Source organism: Harmonia axyridis, chromosome 2, assembly GCF_914767665.1.
Source record: "Harmonia axyridis chromosome 2, icHarAxyr1.1, whole genome shotgun sequence".
NCBI classification, from domain to species: Eukaryota; Metazoa; Arthropoda; class Insecta; order Coleoptera; family Coccinellidae; genus Harmonia; species Harmonia axyridis.
The window spans coordinates 60,455,677-60,480,150 of NC_059502.1; the positions used below are offsets into that span (position 1 = coordinate 60,455,677).

Here is a 24,474-nt window from a genome sequence, read left to right on the forward strand (position 1 = left end):
GTTATGTTATGTTAAGTTATGGAGGACCGCTACAAAGGAAGACGAGACATGCACATGATGGCAGATTACTGCTGGAGTTCAAAAAGGGACTGTTTTATAAAACATTCAAGAATGCCGCGGAAAAGAAGCTTCTGAAGTGTTGTGTGACTATTTGATTTCTTCAATGTTTTTTTTTTGTTAGTACGACATGGATAATATTGTATTTTGTACAACTAAAATATTATTTCGTATCTACTTTTGTTTACTGCAAATATGTAATTCATATTTCTCTAAAATTGCATATCTCAAAAATTTTAGTTCATAGGTAAAAATTAATACGTTATTTGAATTCAGGACATCGATTTTTTGTTGTGTAGGTATACTACAATGAATTTCATAAATTTTCATGTGTTTCAAACACTTTATATTCAAAAAGATGGATACGTTCTTATGAACTTGAATTTTTCGTTCCTTTTTCTTCAATTTATTGACGCAACAATATTTTTCCAGTGGATAGAACACAACTTCGTTACTTCCACTGTTTTTCCTGCTAAATTTTGTTTATCGTTGCATGGATCATATGAGCAGTGATCCCGAGATGTAATACTGCAATCCCTTCAAAGAAGGCGCAGAAAGGAAGCAGGATGCTGACAATTACTGAAGCCTAAGAATTTATCACCAACATGCCATGATATTATCTGACGTTAAACATCAAGATAGGAATTCACAAATGTTATTAAGATGTCTATAATAATTATGTTTATTCAGAAATCCACAGGATGAACAATACACAAATAATATCAAAGAACAAACATTAGTGTCTCGATAAGTGTAGAAACACTTGTTTCGAGATAATAAAAAAGGAAATAAAATATAGATACATGTATTAAGCATGGCAAGTAATCAGTCCAAAAATTAATAACAACAATGACAATTTTCTATGATACTGGTATGTTCACTGAATGGATTTTGTTTAAGATAATTCTTGTGACCCGCTTTTCTCCTTTTTCTTCCTTAAGGTGGCGCTTCACAAAGAATTGACCAATCAACTATGGCTTTTTTTAAATTTTTCATTTGTTCTGTAAAAGGTTGATCAACTTTTGATTCAACCTCAGAACGATATTGACAAAAAAAGACGTGAACGCCATAAGAAACGATGCAGAAATCAAGTGAAAAGGGACCAATACCATTAAAAGCCAAGAATTCCTTCAAAAAATCAGAACTTAAATCTTAAGGTTTTTCGAGAGTAAGTGAGTACACCAGTGTTTCAGACATACTAAATGTTATTACTTTTACTTAGAATCTGGGAATCACTGAAGACCCATTTTCTTATGTATTCATCACCATATCTAACACCACCTAATGCGTCCTAGTTATAGCTGAAGATTAAACACATCTAGGTTGGTGAAAAACAATTCGAAATTATCTACCGGAAACTTCCTATAAAACCCCCTTCGCATAAAGGAATATAAATCACCTTCTTGGCTATTTTTCAGTCGAATAGGCTCGGCGAAAAACCGCCAACGGCTGCTATATATATATAAACTATCCATATTTAATGGCGTACATAACTCAAGAGATTTCATCTTTCTTCACTCACTTCACCGATGCTACGTTCAGATTGTTAAATTCGCATGGAAATGAACCTCTTGATAGCCTTAAGTTTGATTGCTCGAATGGGACACGATCGATTAACACGTTGGAATTGTACACGCAAACAATCGTGTTCTTTTCTTAGTCAGAATTAATTCCAGAAAGAATCGTACTGCAAAAATTAATTGCGCAATGTTTTAGATGGAAAATTAATTAATAAATGGGAAATTTTATGATTTGTTTCATTCGGGAAACTGAAACTAAATACATGTTTTGCATTTTGGTCTTGGATTTAAAATATAATGCTCAACAAAAATTAAGGAACATTTTGTGACTGTTTCGAAAGTTGCCGATTCTTGTCCACCAAATTTGCGTTTTTGGGAAATAAAATGTTTGCTTTCTTGTATATCTGAATAGTTTTTTACTCATCGTTTGATTACTTTTTCAGTTTCAGGCTTACTCTAATCATTTGTATTTCCAAGAATTTTGGATCAGTTTTTGTTCAACGTTCTTACAATCCACATTTATCCTGAAATTTTATCTTGCAATAATGCCTAGACATGAATTCATATTGTGCGGATGAACGCTACTTTTCATAGCAGTTGTAGGAAATAGTATATTGTGCAACAAGTGGGGAAAGTCCAACTTTTCTCCCGAGTGTGGAAGTTTGTGGCACGAGCCTGAAAGGCGAGTGCCGCAAACACACGAGCGAGAAAAGGACTTTCTCCACATGTTGCACACTATACTTTTCCTACAACTGCACAAAATTCAATAATCCAAGTAATGGACTTGATTCGAATCAAAATGGCCTTCGTTGACAGTATGTGCTAATTTATTGCGTTTCTATAGAAACGACTCAAATGCCCAATTTCATTGGTCGACCAAGCGAGGTGTGGGCAAAGTGCCGTGGAGAATAATATTTCCCACGGTATGAGCAATACATAGTTTTGAAATTGAGTAAGCTGTGAAGAAAACGCTACTTTTCATAGCAGTTGTAGGAAAAGGTACTTTTTCTACATCTGCTATGAAAAATAGTGTATTCTTCATAGCTCACTGAATTTCAGATCTATGTATTGCTCATACGGCACTCTACCCACATCTCGTTTGATAAACTAATGAAATTGGCCTTTTGATTAGTTGCGTTGTTTCTATGGAAACCCAAGAAATGCATTGATACTGTCAACGAAGCCATTTTGAATTGAATCAGATACATTTCTAGTATTTTTCAAATTGACGTAAAGTTGTAGGAAGAGTTGTAAGAAGTGCAACATATAATGACAGTATTTTTTCTCACTTGTGTATCTGCGGCACTCGCCTTTCAGGGTCGGGCCACAAACTTGTGAATAAAGTTGGACTTTACCCACTTGTTGCGTAATATACTAAATCCCCACATGTTGCACACTATACTTTTCCTACAACTGCTCTGAAAAGTAGCGTATTCTTTATAGCTTACTGAATTTCAAAACTATTTATTGATCAACCTGTGAGAAATATTATTCCTCACAGCACTTCGCCCACACTTCGATTGATAGACCAATGAAATTGGACTTTTGAAAAGTTGTCAACGGAGATCATTTCGAATTGAATTAGGTACATTACTTGAATTATTTAAATTTGTTTGGTTGTAGGAAATAGTATATTGTGCAATAAGTGGAGAAAGTCCAACTTTTCTCGTGAGTGAGAGTTTGTGGCACGAGCCTGAAAGGCGAGTTCCGCAAAGACACGAGTGACAAAAGGACTTTCTCAACATGTTGCACACTATACTTTTCCTACAACTGCACAAATTTCAATAATTCAAGTAATGGACTTGATTCAGATCAAAATGGCCTTCGTTGACAGTATGTGCTAGTTTATTGCGTTTCCATAGAAACTACTCAAAAGCCCAATTTCATTGGTCTACCAAGCGAGGTGTGAGCAAAGTGTCGTGAGAAATTATAGTTCCCACAGTATGAGCAATACATAGTTTTGAAATTGAGTGAGCTATGAAGAATACGCTACTTTTCATAGCAGTTGTAGGAAATAGTATATTTTGCAACAAGTGGGGAAATTCCAACTTTTCTCACAAGTGTGAGAGTTTGTGGCAAGAGCCTGAAAGGCAAGTGCCGCAAAAACAAGAGCAAGAAGAAGGACTTTCTTCACATGTTGCATACTATACTTTTCCTACAACTGCTTTGAAAAGTAGCGTATACTTCATAACTTACTGAATTTTTTAAACGATGTAATGCTCATACTGTGAGAAATATTATACATCCTGCGTATTTCCGAAAAATTTGAGAATGGAGCTAATGATACTGTGTCGAATAAAACTAAAAAATTTCATGCTTAACCGTAACAATGATGGAACACCCTGTTTATTTATATACAAAATTCAAACTCGATTGGTAATGCAAAGAATTCATATTTTCGATATGCTACTTCAATTATTTTTCAGTTCTAAGGAGGCTTTCAATGAGAAAATTTGAAATTTGCACTAAACTCGAAGTTGTTTTTTCACATCTAAACGCAAAATTCCACCTAGGTCTGATATTATCAGAAAAAGTAAATTTCTGACAGCCGTAATTGACATAATTAACATCAGTACTTAAGTTTAACCACTGATTCGTCATCAGTGAATTGAACCCTATCACTTGAAACCATTTACAGCTAGAAAATCTAAAAATACAGGCATCTCCATGAACTGATAGACTGATAGAGCAATCTTTTAAGTAGAACAAGCGTGAAAAAATACAAGTGAGAATTGTTTTTACATCAACCTCCAATATTCCATAGTCTACGTGACTCGAATTCATAATTCATCAAAAATTCATTCAATGAATGAGTGGGAACGGCAGCCTGACTGCTGAATTCAAAACATATTCCGGTCTCCCAGATTCATGAGATGAATTGACAGAATGATTAGGACAAAAAACATGAATTTAATTACAGCATATGCATAAACGCGATTTCATGCAATAGCTTGTCACATACAGATCCACAATGTAACTGAAATATGTTAATCATTATGAATATGAATTGGAATTGGTATTGAAGAGTGAATTTTATGATATTCGATAATTAGCTCTTTGAAAAATCCTTTTATGAACATCAAAATTTAGAGAAATTTTTAAATAAAGTTACTATTATCAGTATGAAATTGACGATAAGGTCAATTTCGCTCAGGGTATACCTCGGCGCATCCACCAATTCACGACTCGAGTCAGACCGGACAGGGCAATTAACCTAAAAGACCGCAGTGATCCGGAGATCGGAAATAAGCGACCCCTCTCCCCAAGATAAGGAGTTCTGTCTGGTAGTTTCAATTAAGAGTTGCTCGCAATAAGGAACCGGACAGACAAACTCCACTTGAGAAAGAAAGATCAAAGAAAAAAAATCACACTCGGAAAGAAGCGATGGAACACAGGAAAGTCACCGGTAATACAGACAGAAATAAAACGGGTCTTACCAATCCTAAGAACTTCTCACTTCACCACACGAACTCAAATTCTTTTCGTGCACGAGCTAAGTGTCAAATTCACGACTATAAAATTACTGCACCGAAATGTCCGAAGTTCAAAAAGAAAAAACTAACAATTCAACTCTAAAATATTACTCCAGGAAAACCACAAAACAATCTTAATCCGCTCAATAACTATCAGAAAATATCTAGCTCGAAGACACCGGCAGGAGTAACTAGAAAAATATCTTTATACTTCGAAGACACCGATTAGAATAATTGGAAAAATATCTTTCTAGTTCGACGACACCGACAATAATTCTCCTTTTCCGAAATACCTCACCTGTAATGTCGGTTGGAAGGAGATAATTTCGAGTCTCAAAATCGGCGGTATACCTATCAAAAACAAACGACAACATGTAAAAAAGAACATATTGAAGGGATAACGTCTATCGCGGTGTCGCTCGGAAGTTTTTATACATAGGCAGATATTTTAAATTGCATCGTTATACACTGATCAACAATTGCTAGGGATCACTTATGAACTTCTCTTCATTTGTATTTTTTTCAAGTTATCTCGTGAATATCTGTACATTATATGTTCTCTTAGGAAAAAGTAAGATGTTTTGAGTTGATTATATCAAAGTCTTCCTCACTTCATCGGCTCTTGCTCACAAAATCGATTATTATCTGTAGGCTGTTACAGGTGGAGTGAAAAGCAATGTGGTATTTGTTATTAAATCTATTTTTTTCTCTCGTTCAAACACATAAAGTGACAATAATTGAAGAAATGAGAACAATATCAGCTTATCAGTCATGCCGAGAAGACGTTTGGCTCCTGTGCAACTGGACCAAATCATACGGTGGATACAGGAAGGTTTGTCCCAGCGAGAAGTGTCCCGGCGGTTGAATGTTTCACAAAGTGTCGTGAGTCGGGCTTGGAATAGGTTCATCCAAAACGACTCAGTAGCTTATGTTCATGGGGGAGGTCGGCAGCGCAGTACAACAGCTGCCCAAGATCTTCTTTTGATCCTCAATGCTAGGAGAAATCCCACTTACCCGGCGTCGCGGCTCAATAGATCACTGAGAGTTGCAACAGGAGTTCTAATTTCGAACCAGACTGTAAGACGACGACTACATGTTCGTGGTTTGAGAGCACGTAGGAGGGTACAACATCCCCGTTTGAATAGGGAACACCGGGTTCATCGACGGCAATGGGCTGAGGAGCACCGCAATTGGACACTTGAAGATTGGAGCCGATGTTTATTTACAGATGAGTCTAGATTTCGTTTGGTCAACTCCGATGGACGTATTCTTGCTTGGAGGGAAAGAGGTCGAAGGTATGCAGAACAGTTTATGGTACCCACAACAGCTTTTGGCGGAGGTTCTATATGTGTATGGGGAGGCATTTGTTTGAACCAACGCACAGAGTTGGTTGTTCTGCAGAACACCACCATGACCAGCCAGAGATATCACGATATGATTATTGAACCCATAATTGTTCCGTTTGCGGCTGCCGTGGGCGAGAATTTCATTTTAATTAATGCCCGTCCACACCGTAGTCGTCTGGTTAATGAAGCGCTAGAAACTCATGCTATTGATAGGATGGACTGGCCAGCTCGCTCTCCAGACATGAATTGCATCGAACATGTCTGGTCTGAGATATCTAGACAATTGTCAACCTTAGAACAACCGATCAATAACCTGGAGGATCTTTCTAACGCTTTACGGGATATTTGGACGAATTTGCCCCAAAACTTTAAAAATCGTTTGATCGAAAGTATGCCTCGTAGGGTAGAATGCTTGAGACGAGCTCGTGGGGGACCAACTAGGTACTAGCTTAACCGAAACTTCAGCCTTCTTGTGGTTTCATCATAAAATTTTTATGTTATTCAAACACAGAATTTTGAGTGTTCCTAATAAAGTCTTTTTTTCTCTCCAACTTTCCATTTTTTCATTCTTTTCTCAAGTGAACCATATTATCAACTGAAAATACTCTGATATCTGACTAAATTTATAATCTTGGAGCAAATATTTCAGAAATAAATTTAGAACAAGTAAGTGATCCCTATCAATTGTTGAGGAGTGTATTTTCGTGAAATAAATAAATCAGAAATTATTCCGAAGGAATTTTCCTGAACTGGACGAAAAATACCTTCACTGTTTTCGATTGAAATTTTATTTTCACCTACTCAAGTGACTGGTAAAATAATGATGGAATTCTTAACCTGGGGCAAATTATACTGGGTGTTTCTAGTAAAATAATCATTAAATTCTAAACCTGGAGTAAATTATACTAGGTGATTCTAATAAAATAATTATTGAATTCTAAACCTGCGGAAAATTATACCGGGTGATTCTAGTAACGAATTTCTCTTCGTCAAAATACATAGAAATGATGTGATCGTGACAATCACCGCATTTAAAATTTTCGAAACCGGCTATAAATCCCATTAATATTCAGTAATTCCTTTAGGAAAGGTAATATGTACTTACAGGTAAGGACTGATTATTCGGATCCAGGAGTGTGTCAGAAATGGTAAGTCTTCCATCCTTAATAGCTCCTTGAAGAAACAAGGCATAGCTTCCTATGTGTTTGTCGGAGAAAACACGATTCCTTGAAAACAAATCGATTTGAAGTGTCTCACTCTCTTCCACTGGACGACATACTGGCCAGTCGTAAGTCTGAAACACAATTCAGATTCAATTATGTACTAGGTATTTTATGAAATATTTAGATGTCGTGGCAGGTAGTTAAGAGATGAAATATATATTCAATGCTTAATTTTAACTGCTTTTCCGCTTATATTTATGTTTTATCAGAATCATTTCGTTTATCTATACAACTTCAGATGTCACTTGAATTGTAATAGTGTTCAGTTATGGAGCATAAAATAACCCCGTGTGCTCTTATGAGATTTTATTCAGTTAAATTTTTTTAACTGAATTTTCGAATTTTGTAGAAATTAGTAAAAATCATAGAGATAATCAGATTGACGGAAGGACACTTCTCTTGTTATAGGAAGCTCAATTTCTCTGTGCTCTTCAACAGTTTAAACCATAGAAAGATCTCTTAGGTAAAAAAAGGTTTTTGGCCATTTTCTATTATTTATATTGATACAAACCATACGATGTTGTATATTTTTGAAATCAGGAAAAATTAAGCTTAACTTTGGGTCATATATTCGTAATTGAAAACCCTTTTGAAAAGACGAGTACGCCACTGGATTCTACGTAAAAAAGTGCCTGTATAATGTTTTAATTTCAGAGCTCTATCATCAGTATAAGCGGCAGTGACGGCTCGTCAGGGTCGGCAGGGTCGGCCGGGCCGACCCAAAAATTATCGGGAAATAGAAAATAATTCTAGATATTCAATTCATTCAAACTCAATCGGAGTTATCGATTTCGATATCCAAATTCCCTCGGTAATGAATATTTCCGCTCAGAACAGGAAAATATAACTTATACCGGCCAATATTTTCTTTCGGACCCACCTAATATTCGATTTCCAAATCATCCAGCGTTGTTATTCCCTCTCATAAATTGTAACAAACCACAATCGTAAATGGTTACTTTTCGTAACATCACCCCAAACAGGTTATTCCAGAATTGTACGTAACACCGTAACATTAGGTCTGAAATGTAACACAAATGTTACAATTATACAATTGCAACCCTTGGAATGTCACTGAAAGCATCTCATCACGTTAGGTCGGCCAAGAGCCGATGGCGGAACCAGCGCTACCGAGAGCGCTACGTAAAGGAAAAGATACTACGACATACGCCCAGAATACGACCACTCAATAGAACGGCACAACAACTCGATGATGGTCGCTTCCCTATACACAGGGTCGGCTGGCCGGTTATCCTATTGCAGAGCGTCAAGCAGCAACTTTTCACAGTTTATTTCAAATATTTGATAATTAAATGAATGGTTAATTTATGTATTTATTTATATTTTTATTAAATTATGAGACATTATGTCTTAATCAGAAAAGAACTTATTTATGCCGTTCGATAGTAGCTATTGATTTTCAGATCATGAAAATATAATTAATATATTCAAATGAATGGTTAATTATGGGATATTACGTCTTAATCAGAAAAGAACTTATTTATGCCGTTCGATAGTAGTTAGGTATTGATTGTCTGATCATGAAAATATAATTAATATATTCCTAACTTTGAAAACATCCTGATTTCAAAAGTTCTGTAATTTCGAGGGAGAAAATTCGCGAGGAAATAAATAATTCTGCGTGCTTTTCTTGGGAAATAGACGAAACAACGGATGTTAAATATTTTTGTCAGATGTCAGTAATTTTCCGCTTCGTTCGAGAAGGTAAAATATCCGAACGATTTTGGGGTTTTTTCGATGTTAGTAAAGGTCGAACCGCGAATGATATTTTCAATACCTTGTTGGACAATTTTAAAGATTTCAATTTAGCGACTAAATTAGTAGGTCAAACATATGACGGGGCAGCTGTGATGGCGGGGGAAATTAATGGGTTACAAGCGCGAATAAAAACAATTGCTCCTCAAGCACTATTCACGCACTGTTATGCACATAAATTGAATTTAGTGTTACAAGATTCGACCAAGAAAATCAATGAGTGTCGGGTGTTTTTTTCGAATCTTTCAGGATTTTCGTCGTTTTTCACTAAATCAAGTAAACGCACTAATATTCTAGACGAAATTTGCAAAAAAAGATTACCCTCTAGCTCGGAAACTCGTTGGAATTTCAAATCTCGCGCTGTAAAAACAATATTCGATAAGAGAGAAGAATTAATTGAAGTTTTTGATCATATCAGCGACAATTTAGATGGATGGGATGATATTACAATACGTGAAGCTACCGGTCTGAAGAAAATGTTGAATGATTTCGAATTTTTGTTCATTCTCCACTCTTTTAATTTGATTTTTACATACACAGATCCCGTTTTTTCTATAATCCAGCATAAGTTATCAGATATAACTCATTGTAACGCCAGAATCACTTCTTTATTATCGACTCTGAAAAAATTTCGCACAGAAGATGAGTATTTCATTCGCTTATATTCAGAAGTAGAAAAACTCCCAGAAGTAATGCCACCGAGTGTTAGACGTCGAAAACGTAAAATAGATTCCGAAATTCAGCTCACGGATAATTCCTCAATGAAACGGCTTTTTTGTGAAATTCTGGATTTAATTATAACTCAAATTGAAATAAGGTTTAAAGACATTTCATCACTTCATTTTTTGGAACTAATGAATTTTAATAAATTTGATATATACGTTCGTAATTTTCCGGAGTGTGGCCGACCCACATCTCGAGGGCACGAGCCGTCACTGATAAGCGGAGATATAAATGTTTTTCGATATCGCCATTTTTCCAATTATCGCTTATAACTCGAAAACAAAAGAAGGTGGCCAAAAATTAATACTACCCTTGTTAGTTTTTCAGAAAAAGAGACCGAGAAGGGGGTATCACATTTTGTTTATCTCCTCTGGTTCAAAAGTTGTAGTGCTAAAACATCGGAATTTGCCCATCCTGTACATTTACTAATGAAGCACCCTGTATAAATGACATAAAGCTGACTATAATGCACTTGTGGTACTTGTATTTGCTATTTGGTCGTAATAAATGGTAACACTTTCGCTATTAGTTACTTAATAATTGTTAGGATTGTTAGGTGTTCTTTATTACATGCTATTTGTTATTTGATGTTTCATAAGTGCACACTAAGCTTGGTGATGAAAATAGGTTGGTTCAACCTAGGTGGTTTTTGAAAATGTATTCACATATTTTCATTATCATCAACATTCCAGTAATCCCTCAGTTAATGAATCCCTTGGATTTATGTATATAATTTATTCATTATCAACATTCCGATGAATACCAGAATTCCTTCTCGATATCCCAAATATAATAATGACAATGTTCATTGATAGTGATATATACAGATTCCAATTAATTTAATACTCTCACCACCTTGTTACTCTCTCCCTATCAAAGTAAGCTCATATTTATGCCATTATGGCAAATTATTTGCGCAATGAATTTCATAGGAATTTTCTATAATATTCACACCCGAATTAATCATTCCTTGTTTTCAAAGCGGATGGAATAAATTAGTTTTTTTTTAATTAAGAACACGTCAAATGAACAAACACTGGTATTTAAAAGAAAATTCCCTCTCACTTTAAAGAGAGGGAAAGTGAAAAATGAGAATTCGAGATGGAATTTCCTTAGAAAATCTCAAGCTGGCTTCTAAAACTGTGACGTCTATTGTGTTGCTGGTTCATTTTTTTGACTGCCTTCATTTATTCGAACTAATGTGAATTCTGATTTATTTATTGAGTGTTTACTCGGTTGAATCATAGCTAAATTTGATCATTTTTATGAGTTTGTTATATTTTCATACAGTATTGTTTTATGTTCCATTTTACATTAGGAAATGAAAAGCTTTTCGATGATTTTTATACAAATATTGTTAAATAAGAGTATATCCGATATAATTCGAAATGAAATTTTTTCCACTTAATTTTTATAGGAAAAATTGGATTAGAAAAGGGATTTTATTATTAATATATTTTTCTCTTAGTCTTGCTATATTCAATGGAATCTCCCCAATTATTTCATTCAATTCACCCGCTTAGGTTTCCTTATTGTACTTTTTCAATTATTTTCAACAATAATATTCAGACTCCGAAAAACCTATTCAATTTCCTCTAATATTTTTATATTCCAATAAAAGAAAATCAATGAAATATTATATAGGGGATTGAACGATGAAAGAATAGCCAACTTCAGTGGTACGCAAGTCTATGAAATAATGAAAGCTATATTCATAAAGAGTCTTGAGTTCCTGCAGTTACTGTAATTGACGTATCAAAGGCAAATAGTACCAGGATGTAGTCCGAAATGGCAAATCGTTAACGAAGAGCAAAAAAATTGGGAACCAATTACTGAACCCTGAGAGACTCCCACGTTAATGGCTTATGGCTTATTCATCAATGGTATTCATCGGTTAGATAGGAAGCTGTAAATGAATTCAAGAAAATCTTCACTGAAACCAAGATATTATAACTTATAGGTCGAAGTCGAAGAATATACCCGCTAGATGAGTAGTACCTCATCCAAGAAATTCACAGCAAGCAGTTGGCCTTTCACATATGAAAACGTGCTGACAATTGGCGAGAACCAAAATTCAGTGAGATAGTCGTTCATTCTATTGTAGATAACTTTGGTTCAGGAAGGAAATAGGACGATAGTTATGAACAAAATCTTCTTCATGAATTTATATGATGGAAAGGTACTTGTAGACACAGATTCATTAATGAGCTTTGCGACATGGATATTCATTTTGGGTAGAGAAGGTCTATATCGCAATTTTATAGATAACATTGCGCAACATCCATTGGTAGGTACATAATTTGCCCTCGAGTCGAGAATTTCGTCGATTAATTTCAAAAGCTATAAATCAAAGAATCAAATTTCGCTGCACTGTTATCTGTGATTTATGATATTTCATGTACACATGTATCTACTATATTTAATGTCGTTTGAATAAATGGTCAAGGGCGTAGAAATGAGGGGGTACTGGAGGTAATTACCCCCCCCCAAGATTTCCAAAATATAACATCTCAGAATTCTCTCAAAGACGAAGGAAAAAAATTTTCCCATAAAATGAACCAAATATCTTTTTGCTTTTCTTTAAAATCAACACAGCAGCAAAAATCGGACTCTTTTACAGTTTATGAGTTTATTATCGCTCCCAAGATGATTACTCTTATTGCAGTACGAGCACGTCTATGTCCGAGGTTTATTATTGTCCCTTATCTGCCGGTTTTGTCGGCGTCTCCCTTGTTTTGACATCTGTGATATTTGCATTCGTCATCGGTATATACTTCCCCATTTGTTTCTGTTTTTTTGTATCATTTTCGACACAATATTTTGATACTTCAGTTATCAAAGAACTGAACTGAGTTCAAAAATTGTCAGTGCTGTGTTTTACAATTTAATATGTTCCATTCGAAATGCAATTTATTTGTGAAGTTTTTAATTGACCATACAGGGTGTTACGGTACAAGTTTTTTTCTCATAGCACCTTCCCTTCACAGGATATTTAACTCAAATTTGGCATAGATATTCCAATTTAAAGTTTTCATCATGTGACATGATAATTTTAAGGACAAATCTACAGGGTGATATGTTTTCGGGAAGAGTGCCCTCTTCTTTTCATTAGAAATTTGTTTTGGTGAACCCCTGGTAGTTTAAAAAAAATATGAAATATATTATATATGGTCCAGTACTACACTTTGAAATGAAGAAGTATTACTTATTATATGATTTCTGATATCTTACTACTTCCAAAAGAGAGATCGAAGATTTTTTTCTCATAGTTTTTGTGATGCTTTTAGTGAGGATCGTACTTGGGACACCCTGTATTTATTTATTTATTTATTCATTTAATATATACAATGTTCTACAGGTTTAAACCGAACTACAGAACAAGGAACATATGAAAAATAAAGTATACACTAATATCCAAGTGAGAACTTATAGTATTACAGGCATCACACAAATTATAAAGAGGTGAATACTTCAATGTATTCGTTCGAGGTGTCGGCGACATCTGTGATATTTGCATTCGTCATCGGTATATACATCCCCATTTGTTTCTGTCTTTTTGTATCATTTTCGACACAATATTTTGATACTGCAGTTATTACAGAACTGAACCGAGTTCAAAAATTGTAAGTGCTGTGTTTTACAATTTAATATGTTCCATTCGAATTGTAATTTATTTGTGAAGTTTTGAATTGACATACAGGGTGTTATGGTACAAGTTTTTTTCTCATAGCACCTTCCCTTCACAGGATATTTAACTCAAATTTGGCAGAGATATTCCAATTTGAAGTTTTCATCGTGTAACATGATAATTTCGAGTATAAATATACAGGGCGATATTTTTTCTGGAAGAGTACCCTCTTCTTTCCATTAGAAATTCGTTTTGGTGAACCACTGGTAGTTTAGAAAAATATAAAAAAAACTCTGGTCCAGTACTACACTTTTTGGTTTTTCGTCGGTCCTTGTCAAACAATTATCTGGAAATCCCCACGCAAATTTAAATTATTATAAGATCCAGTAAGCTGTGATGAATAAATAATTAATTATAAGTTGTTGTAAGGGGTGGTTTTTTTAGAGATATAGAACTTTAAATTGCAATAAAACAACGATGGATTATTCGATTGACATGAATTTTATTTATCCGCAAGATAATCTTGTGGCATTACATTTTAAATATGATTTCTGGCATATGACCGCCATGGCTGGTTCGGATGTAGTCCAATCTGGACGTCCAATTTTCGATGACTTTTCCAACATTTTTGGCCGTATATTGGCAATAACACGGCGAATTTTGTCTTCCAAATGGTCAAGAGTTTGTGGCTTATCCGCATAGACCAATGACTTTACATATCCCCACAGAAAGTAGTCTAGCGGTGTTGAATCACAAGATCTTGGAGGCCAATTCACAGGTCCAAAACGTGAAATTAGCTTCACTTCAAATGCGGCAGTTTTGTTTGTTGACGTAGCCATTAAACGAGAAGTGCGCTTCATCGCTAAACAAAATAAAATGGACGTAGTGCGCGATACGTATTCCGCACAGAACTATTTTTTTCGAAATAAAATTGCGCTATTTGCAAGCGGTGTTCAGGCGTGAGTCTATTCATGATGAATTGCCAAACCAAACTGAGAATAAATCACTTGACAGCTGTTAAATCGGTAGTCATCTTGAACAGTAATACCAACTTTATGTTATATACATCGAAAAAAAATACCCGTTACTTATTTACCCAATCTGTCGAGAGGATTAAGAAATATTCGATAAACTGTTATGAGCATCACAGAAAAATAGGACTACAAGAAAAACCTTGTATCTCGAAAAAAAAATGTTTGAGAACCTTTGTATAGGACATTCTATTCTTAAAGTTATTATTCAAGGAATTCCTCATTTTTCTTGGTACCTCCAATTTATGAATCCCCGTATAAAGTAAGAACTATCGTGTCGGTGTTCAAAAAATGCTAACTTTTCGAGTAATTTTCAGTTCAAACTTCGTTATCAAACCTTTCTCACATTACAGAAAAATTTCTTTCGCTCACCCCCCAAGAAGAAAAAAGATCTACGCCCTTGTAAAGGGTAGTATTTCCATCAAAATAATATGAAATGAAATGGAAATCCTACTATTAGTCATAACTTGAAATACGTGAAGTAGACTTTAACAGGGGTGTCCATAATATAAAGATTCACTTTAGATGCGAGCATACTTCGATTTATAAAGGATATGCCTGCCGTACAAAGTTAACTGGCGCAGTGATCCAGAAATCTGAAGATTTCCCTCCATTTTTCAGCATAGCACATTCCATTTCATCACGATGGCGATTCATCAATCTTTCATTTCCTTCCTTTTTGCTGTATTCGCGTTCACTGATCTATACGAAAAGTGTTTTCCTTCCTCGAATATCGTTATTTTCGTTTCATCTGCGCGTTCACAATGTTATGCTTCCATTTACAGTATGAATTATGAACACGATGATGCGTAGCTTTAATTGATGGATAGCTTGAATAATTCATTCAATTTCAAAAGTATGCAAAATCTTAAAGGAACGATGTTAACCCCGTCTTGATCTCGACAGTGAAGGGGGGGATAACGATATAATGTAGCACAATTTTTCAGGAAACTCAAAAGAATATTTCAAGTCATTAACATTCATAAATTTATTCAATTATATAGAGTATTTTGACTAAGAGGAATATGGCCCAAAGCTGTAAAAAAGGACTCAGGAAAAAGCTCTTATAAAAGTAAGGTTAAAAAACTTTGCACGACTGCACCGGAAACTCTCAACAATGCTGTTTTGTTCAAGAAGTAGTATTTCTGCTAAAATGTTAAAATTGTGTTCACCACAGTGACGGCTCGTGCCCTCAAAATGTGGGTCGGCCACACTCCGGAAAATTACGAACGTATATATCAAATTCATTAAAATTCATTAGTTCCAAAAAATGAAGTGATGAAATGTCTTTAAACCTTATTTCAATTTGAGTTATAATTAAATCCAGAATTTCACAAAAAAGACGTTTCATTGAGGAATTATCCGTGAGCTGAATTTCGGAATCTATTTTACGTTTTCGACGTCTAGCACTCGGTGGCATTACTTCTGGCAGTTTTTCTACTTCTGAATATAAGCGAATGAAATACTCATCTTTTGTGCGAAATTTTTTCAGAGTCGATAATAAAGAAGTGATTCTGGCGTTGCAATAAGTTATATCTGATAACTTATGCTGGATTATAGAAAAAACGGGATCTGTGTATGTAAAAATCAAATTAAAAGAGTGGAGATTGAACAAAAATTCGAAATCATTCAACATTTTCTTCAGACCGGTAGCTTCACGTATTGTAATATCATCCCATTCATCTAAATTGTCGCTGATATGATCAAAAACTTCAATTAATTCTTCTCTCTTATCGAATATTGTTTTTACAGCGCGAGATTTGAAATTCCAACGAGTTTCCGAGCTAGAGGGTAATCTTTTTTGCAAATTTCGTCTAGAATATTAGAGCGTTTACTCGATTTAGTGAAAAACGACGAAAATCCTGAAAGATTCGAAAAAAACACGCGACACCCATTGATTTTCTTGGTCGAATCTTGTAACACTAAATTCAATTTATGTGCATAACAGTGCGTGAATAGTGCTTGAGGAGCAATTGTTTTTATTCGCGCTTGTAACCCATTAATTTCCCCCGCCATCACAGCTGCCCCGTCATATGTTTGACCTACTTATTTAGTCGCTAAATTGAAATTTTTAAAATTGTCCAACAAGGTATTGAAAATATCATTCGCGGTTCGACCTTTACTAACATCGAAAAAACCCCAAAATCGTTCGGATATTTTACCTTCTCGAACGAAGCGGAAAATTACTGACATCTGACAAAAACATTTAACATCCGTTGTTTCGTCTATTTCCCAAGAAAAGCACGCAGAATTATTTATTTCCTCGCGAATTTTTTCCCTCGAAATTACAGAACTTTTAAAATCAGGATGTTTTCAAAGTTAGGAATATATTAATTATATTTTCATGATCAGAAAATCAATACCTAACTACTATCGAACGGCATAAATAAGTTCTTTTCTGATTAAGACGTAATATCCCATAATTAACCATTCATTTGAATATATTAATTATATTTTCATGATCTGAAAATCAATAGCTACTATCGAACGGCATAAATAAGTTCTTTTCTGATTAAGACATAATATCTCATAATTTAATAAAAATATAAATAAATACATAAATTAACCATTCATTTAATTATCAAATATTTGAAATAAACTGTGAAAAGTTGCTGCTTGACGCTCTGCAATAGGATAACCGGCCAGCCGACCCTGTGTATTGGGAAGCGACCTTACATCGAGTTGTTGTGCCGTTCTATTGAGTGTTCGTATTCTGGGCGTATGTCGTAGTATCTTTTCCTTTACGTAGCGCTCTCGGTAGCGCTGGTTCCGCCATCGGCTCTTGGCCGACCTAACGTGATGAGATGCTTTCAGTGACATTCCAGGGGTTGCAATTGTATAATTGTAACATTTGTGTTACATTTCAGACCTAATGTTACGGTGTTACGTACAATTCTGGAATAACCTGTTTGGGGTGATGTTACGAAAACCATTTACGATTGTGGTTTGTTACAATTTATGAAAGGGAATAACAACGCTGGATGCTTTGGAAATCGAATATTAGGTGGGTCCGAAAGAAAATATTGGCCGGTATAAGTTATATTTTCCTGTTCTGAGTGGAAATATTAATTACCGAGGAAATTTGGATATCGAAATCGATAACTCCGATTGAGTTTGAATGAATTGAATATCTAGAATTTTTTTCTATTTCCCGATAATTTTTGGGTCGGCCCGGCCGACCCTGACGAGCCGTCACTGGTTCACCAGTCATTGCTCTTTATCTTGCTCATATCGTGAATTGTTGTTTAGAAGTCGGTTTTTTCCTTATCTTTGGCGACATTCAATTATTAAACCAATTCCCAAGAAAAAACCCGGTTTCGTTCAACGAGCTGCGGCCGATGAGCATCTTACCCATTATTATTATTATTACAAGGTGAAGAGTTAAGGCCAAGCCTACAAACTCACAAAAATTGAATATATGAAAAAATGCACCGAAACTTAAAAAAAAATGCATTACAAAAAAAAAAGTAATTCACAGCTCCACAAGTAGCACTCACTCGCGACGAAACCAGGTGTCATAGTTGTTTTTGAAAGAGTTCACAGAAACTGAGTTCACCCCCGATGAAGGTAAAGAGTTCCAAACGGTAAACACGCGGTTTGTGATGAAGTACTGTCTTTGAGATGTCTTGAGACTTCCTCAACTTGAAAGCGTGACCTCGCAGACGGTCGTCCAGGTTCAACTTGAAGAGACCACTGAGGTCAACTCCAAAAAAATTGTGGAGAGCTCGAAAAGTTATGATGAGATCACCACGCAGCCTCCTGTCATCAAACGTGGACAGATTCATGATGGACAGTCTTTCACCATAACTGGGACGTAAGATGCCGTAGGGCAAACGAGTTGCCCGTCGCTGGACGCTCTCCAACAATGCCGAGTCTCTCCTCAATGATGCACCCCACACAGGGCAAGCAAACTCCAGTATGGGTCTCACGTAAAGTTTGTAAAAGATAGCACAGGTGGAGGGATCACATCTACCAAAAGCTTTCTGAACCATGAATAAAGTTCTTTTGGCCTTGTTTACCGCTTGAAGTATATGGTCGGATCAGCTTAGATTCTCTGACACAATTACACCAAGGTCAGCATGACTACTACAAGTAGCGATGGGGTTGTTGTTTATATAGTTCTGATGACGGGGATTGCGAGCACCCAAGTGCAGAACAACACACTTCTCGCAGTTCAGAGGCAACCTCCACTCCTGGCACCAACGGTTCAATTTCTCCATGTCTTCCTGAATCAGATGAGCTGCCACGTTGGGGTTACCGAAGAATTTGGTATCGTCGGCAAATTGGGAACACTGGGAGTTGAAGATTAAGTCAAAGTTACTCGAAAAAGTTGTGGCAAAGCAGGTATATGAATATGTTGTTGAGAGGGAAATAATTCCTTGTAGTCAGTCGGGTTTCCGTAAGGGTTTCAGTCCTATGACTGCTCTGTTAAAACTTACAGATGATATCATCTTCTCCCAGGATAAGGGTTGTGATACTTCAGTTGTACTGCTCAATTACTCGAAGGCTTTCGACACGATCGTTCACTCTCTTATGATCGCTTAGCTCGATTTCATTGGTTTTGAACCTATTGCAGTAGATTTCTTTCGTTCTCATCTAAATAATCGTTGGCAGAGGGTTGAACTAGATGGTGAGTTGTCTGTTGCTTCAGAGGTGAAGACGGGTGTGCCGCAGGGGTCGGTACTTGGCCCAATTTTATATCTTATACATGGTTTTGATATACAATCTTCAGTTGAGCATGTCTCTGTGCAGTATTTTGCGGATGACACACAGTTATACTTTTCCTATAACCCAAATGAATTTCGAGATGCGTCTTTGCTCATCAATGCCGATCTTGCTTCCTTGGATTTATATTCAAGAAGCCATAATCTCTTTCTTAACCCTGAAAAATGCTGCTATATGGTCTTTCGAGTGGACTGACTGGGGATGGCGGGGATATTGACATGGGACTCAAGATTAGGGATCAGAATTTGAAGATCTCCCCCAGTGTTAGAAATCTGGTAGTTATTTTTGACTGTAGGCTGCATTTTGAGGAGTACATATCGCTATTGGTCAAAAAATCTTACTTTGTCTTGAGAAATCTCTAAAGTCATAGGAAAATAATTGATTTTCAGTTGAGGGAGAAGTTATGTGAAACCCTAGTTATGTCAATTCTGAATTACAGCCTTGTTTTGTGTTATCCTTTTTTGATTCAGACAACAAAAAATCGTCTTCAGCTGATCCAAAACTACTGCTGCAGATTTATTTTCGGCCTCCGTAAATATGATAGAGTATCAGCCAAAATAAATGAACTTGGATGGCTCAGGGTGGGTAACTTGTATAAATATCATTTAAGCTCGCTGGTTTTTCGTGTCCTTACGATCTCTGCTCCACCCTACCTTAAGGAGAGACTCATGTACAGGGGAGGTTGGCATGAACGTTGTATCGGGTGTATTTTTTCGAGGTATATTATAACTTCAAGTTGTCGTTACTGTTCAAGATGGCGACCGATTTAACAGCTGTCAAGTGATTTGTTCTCAATTTGGTTTGGCAATTCATCATGAATAGACTCACGCCTGAACAACGCTTGCAAAAAGTGCAATTTTATTTCAAAAATAATGATTCTGTGCGGAATACGTATCGCGCACTACGTCCATTTTATTTTGTTTAGCGATGAAGCGCACTTCTGGTTGAATGGCTACGTCAACAAACAAAACTGCCGCATTTGGAGTGAAGCTAATCCTCAAGTGTATGTCGAAACACCGTTACATCCAGAAAAACTGACTGTTTGGTGCGATTTATGGGCTGGTGGAATCATTGGTCCGTACTTCTTCAAAAACGATGATGGCCAGAACGTTACAATCAATGGTGATCGATATAGAGCCATGATTACTAACTTTTTCATTCCCGAATTGAACAACCATGATGTCCAGGAGCTGTGGTTCCAACAAGACGGCGCAACATGTCACACAGCTCGTGCCACAATCGATTTATTGAGAGACACGTTTGGTGACCGCCTAATTTCTTGTGATCTTGTGATTTAACACCGCTAGACTACTTCCTGTGGGGCTATGTAAAGTCATTGGTCTATGCGGATAAGCCACAAACCCTTGACCATTTGGAAAACAACATTCGTCGTGTTATAGCCGATATACGGCCACAAATGTTGGAAAAAGTCATCGAAAATTGGATGTCCAGATTGGACAACATCCGAGCCAGCCGTGGCGGTCATATGCTAGAAATCATATTTAAAATGTAATTCCACAAGATTATCTTGCGGATAAATAAAATTCATGTTAATCGAATAATCCACCGTTATTTTATTGCAATTTAAAGTTCTATAGCTCTAAAAAAAAGACCCTTTATACGCCATTCTTATACTCTAGGTTTGCCAAGATTCCGTCTTTCCGTTTCAAGTCGAGGTTTCACTTACAACGCAATCACTGTTTATAACTCAGTTCCTTTAGGATATAAAACATGCTCAGAAATGTTCTTAAAACAAAATTTGAAAAAATTGCTGTTGCAATTGCAGGGTGAATAAGTTTGCATATGTAATATGAGTAGATATATTTTTTTCCTGATGTTTTCAACAGAATGAAATTTTATGTTCAGTTTGTCGTATTATTCTCAAGAATTGTACTTTTTTATTTTTTGTTATTACAAATTTTTATTTTTTCAAAGAGGTTGAGTAAAAGTAGCTATGCTAAACTTCGCCTCTTGATATGTATTTTTCTCTTTTTTAATAAAGGCAATTTATTATTATCATTATATCGGAAGAAAAATTGAATATTTCAGTGGCAACAGATCCGATCGGTGTGTAAGTACATATACATATATTAACAATTTCTAATTACATGCGAAAAATTTCCATCGCGTGAGTCAAGCAATATGAACCAATATAAAAAACACTCATTATTTCAGTGGAAACAGATTCGAGCTAGTTCAAATTATGCATGTGATCGTGTCATCAGAAGCATAGAAAATTAATTTAAAAGGAATTTTCAGATAGTAACGGGTGTTTTTTTTTTCGAGGTATATAACTTTAAGTTGGCATTACTGTTCAAGATGGCGACCGATTTAACAGCTGTCAAGTGATTTATTCTCAGTTTGGTTTGGCAATTCATCATGAATAGACTCACGCCTGAACAACGGTTGCAAATAGTGCAATTTTATTTCGAAAATAATGGTTCTGTGCGGAATACGTATCGCGCACTACGTCCATTTTATTTTGTTTAGCGATGAAGCGCACTTCTGGTTGAATGGCTACGTCAACAAACAAAACTGCCGCATTTGGAGTGAAGCTAATCCTCGAGTGTATGTCGAAACACCGTTACATCCAGAAAAACTGACTGTTTGGTGCGCTTTATGGGCTGGTGGAATTATTGGTCCGTACCTCTTAAAAAACGATGATGGCCTGAACTATACAGTCAATGGTGATCGGTATAGAGCCATGATTACTAACTTTTTCATTCCTGAATTGAACAACCATGATGTCCAGGAGCTGTGGTTCCAACAAGACGGCGCAACATGTCACACAGCTCGTGCCACAATCGATTTATTGAAAGACACGTTTGGTGACCGCCTAATTTCACGTTTTGGACCTGTGAATTGGCCTTCAAGATCTTGTGATTTAACACCGCTAGACTACTTTCTGTGGGGCTATGAAAAGTCATTTGTCTATGCGGATAAGCCACAAACCTTTGACCATTTGGAAGAAAACATTCACCGTGTTATTGCCAATATACGGCCACAAATGTTGGAAAAAGTCATCGAAAATTGGACGTCCAGATTGGACTACATCCGAACCAGCCGTGGCGGTCATATGCCAGAAATCATATTTAAAATGTAATGCCAGAGGATTATCTTGCGGATAAATAAAATTCATGTCAATCGAATTAACCATCGTTGTTTCATTGCAATTTAAATTTTTATAGCTGTAAAAAAAACACCCTTTATATCGAAAAATAATATGAATATTTTCGTTATACACATTAATTTTTCTACGGTTCTGCTAACGAGATCATCATGAAGCTAGCACGAATAATGAAATTATTGTCGTTATTCTACTCCTAAATGCAACATTTCGTTTCGATTCGTAATTTAGAAATTATCAGGAATGCAAAATTTCAAATGGCCATATTTTCGGAATTCACAGTGGGGCTCATTAACAAACTTTGGACATTTGGATCTGAATCTGAACCAACCCAGCTTGATATTGTTATCATACACATTCACCCAAAATTTTGAATCGGTCTGATTTGTTTTCACTGAGGTATGAGTTTTTTTTTGCGATATTCTGTTTCTGCTCTAGTGTTCTATATTTCTGATAATGAAATGAACACAATAGAGCCATAGTTATATATGTGAGTTCAAATGCTCATTCTGAAATTATGAATAAGTAATATGTGTACACATGAAACATGGAAATGAGGTATATTGTATTCTGTTCTCGAGTTCTACCAAGAGAATTTCCAATGAAATGAATAATCCAAAGTTGAATCATACTAGAAGGTTCTTGATAACTCACAGAAAACTGTCAACTTACCTGATCAACAATATATAATTCTGATCCAGTGTCTTCTAATCTGATGATGTGAGATACACCTGAAAAAATATTCGATTTAATTCATTTATACACCTTTAAGTAGATCTTTCAGTAAAAACTACAATAATAACTAATGATAATGCACATATTTGAAAGAGGATAATAATAACCTAAGAAGCAATGAATTTAATTTTAGGAACATTTGTAACATAAAAACTTTGTAGTTCGTAATATCACAGAACACGAAATTCACAGGTGCTTCTGGTTCCTAAACGTCAGACTCATAGTTTCGAACATTCTTCATTATGTCAGGGAATCAGATTGTTGAATCATTTGGCGTCTCATTTGAAATCTTTGAACATGCAAATATTCATGAGAGTTATTAATTGATTTACCAACTTTCAACTTTTATATCCATCATTTCACAAAAATTGCAATTGGAGAATTTTAAACGAAGGGCAAGTAACTATTTCTCTAGTATGAATTCACAGAATTTGAATTGGAATTGTATTCTAACACAAAAAAACCGAAAACACTATTAGGATATTTTATATTGTGAAGGAGAAAAAACACTATGTTGAAAATTTTTTGATAATATATTGAATTACCTTCATCCAGTAGACTCAATTAACATCTATAAAAACGGATATCCCTTCAGTTTTTACATTTATTCTCATCAAAATCATTTATGTTCCTGAGAAATAATTTTAACAACACAGAATATGGAGTTGGAATAGATGAAAAGTCTTCACGTCCCTATCAGATTTTCATGTTTATCTTGTAATTACGGAGTCTCAAACCCGAATTATGTCACTGACTCTTAAATCTTTTTTTTTTCGAAGCTCCAAGAAATGAGAAGACAAACTGGAGAATGAAACAAATAACGAACATTTCTCTCCAATGAATGTGTCCCGAATGCTAATCGCTCTGTCCATCAAACGTTACAGATGGATTTTCTCTGTCACATCTGAAAACATTTTCTGCGTGAGAGAAAACATTCAGGTGTATGTTCAAGATTACTATGGTACCTTCTGCTGCACAGTAAGCAATAGGCTTCATTGCGAGGAAAATAATCCGTAGAAAAAAGGTGATTTGAAAAGAACGAATGGAAAATGGATGATTGCGGGCTTGTTCTAGAAGATCAGCGAGCTATAATATGTAATGTTGGTCTTC

At 35.6% G+C, this 24,474-nt stretch overlaps 1 protein-coding gene across 6 annotated transcripts in view; it reads right to left on the minus strand.

Moving 5' to 3' along the window:
- Nucleotides 1-24,474, minus strand: part of LOC123673941 (otoferlin-like) — a 218,658-nt gene that overhangs the window by 161,129 nt on the left and 33,055 nt on the right. For all 6 annotated transcript variants that reach the window (XM_045608715.1, XM_045608718.1, XM_045608716.1 and 3 more), the window contains exons 2-3: nt 23,302-23,360; nt 7,502-7,690 (exon numbers count right to left, since the gene is read on the minus strand). In XM_045608715.1, the coding sequence (XP_045464671.1) occupies nt 7,502-7,690; nt 23,302-23,360 (248 nt within the window). The remainder of the gene's footprint in view (nt 1-7,501; nt 7,691-23,301; nt 23,361-24,474) is intronic.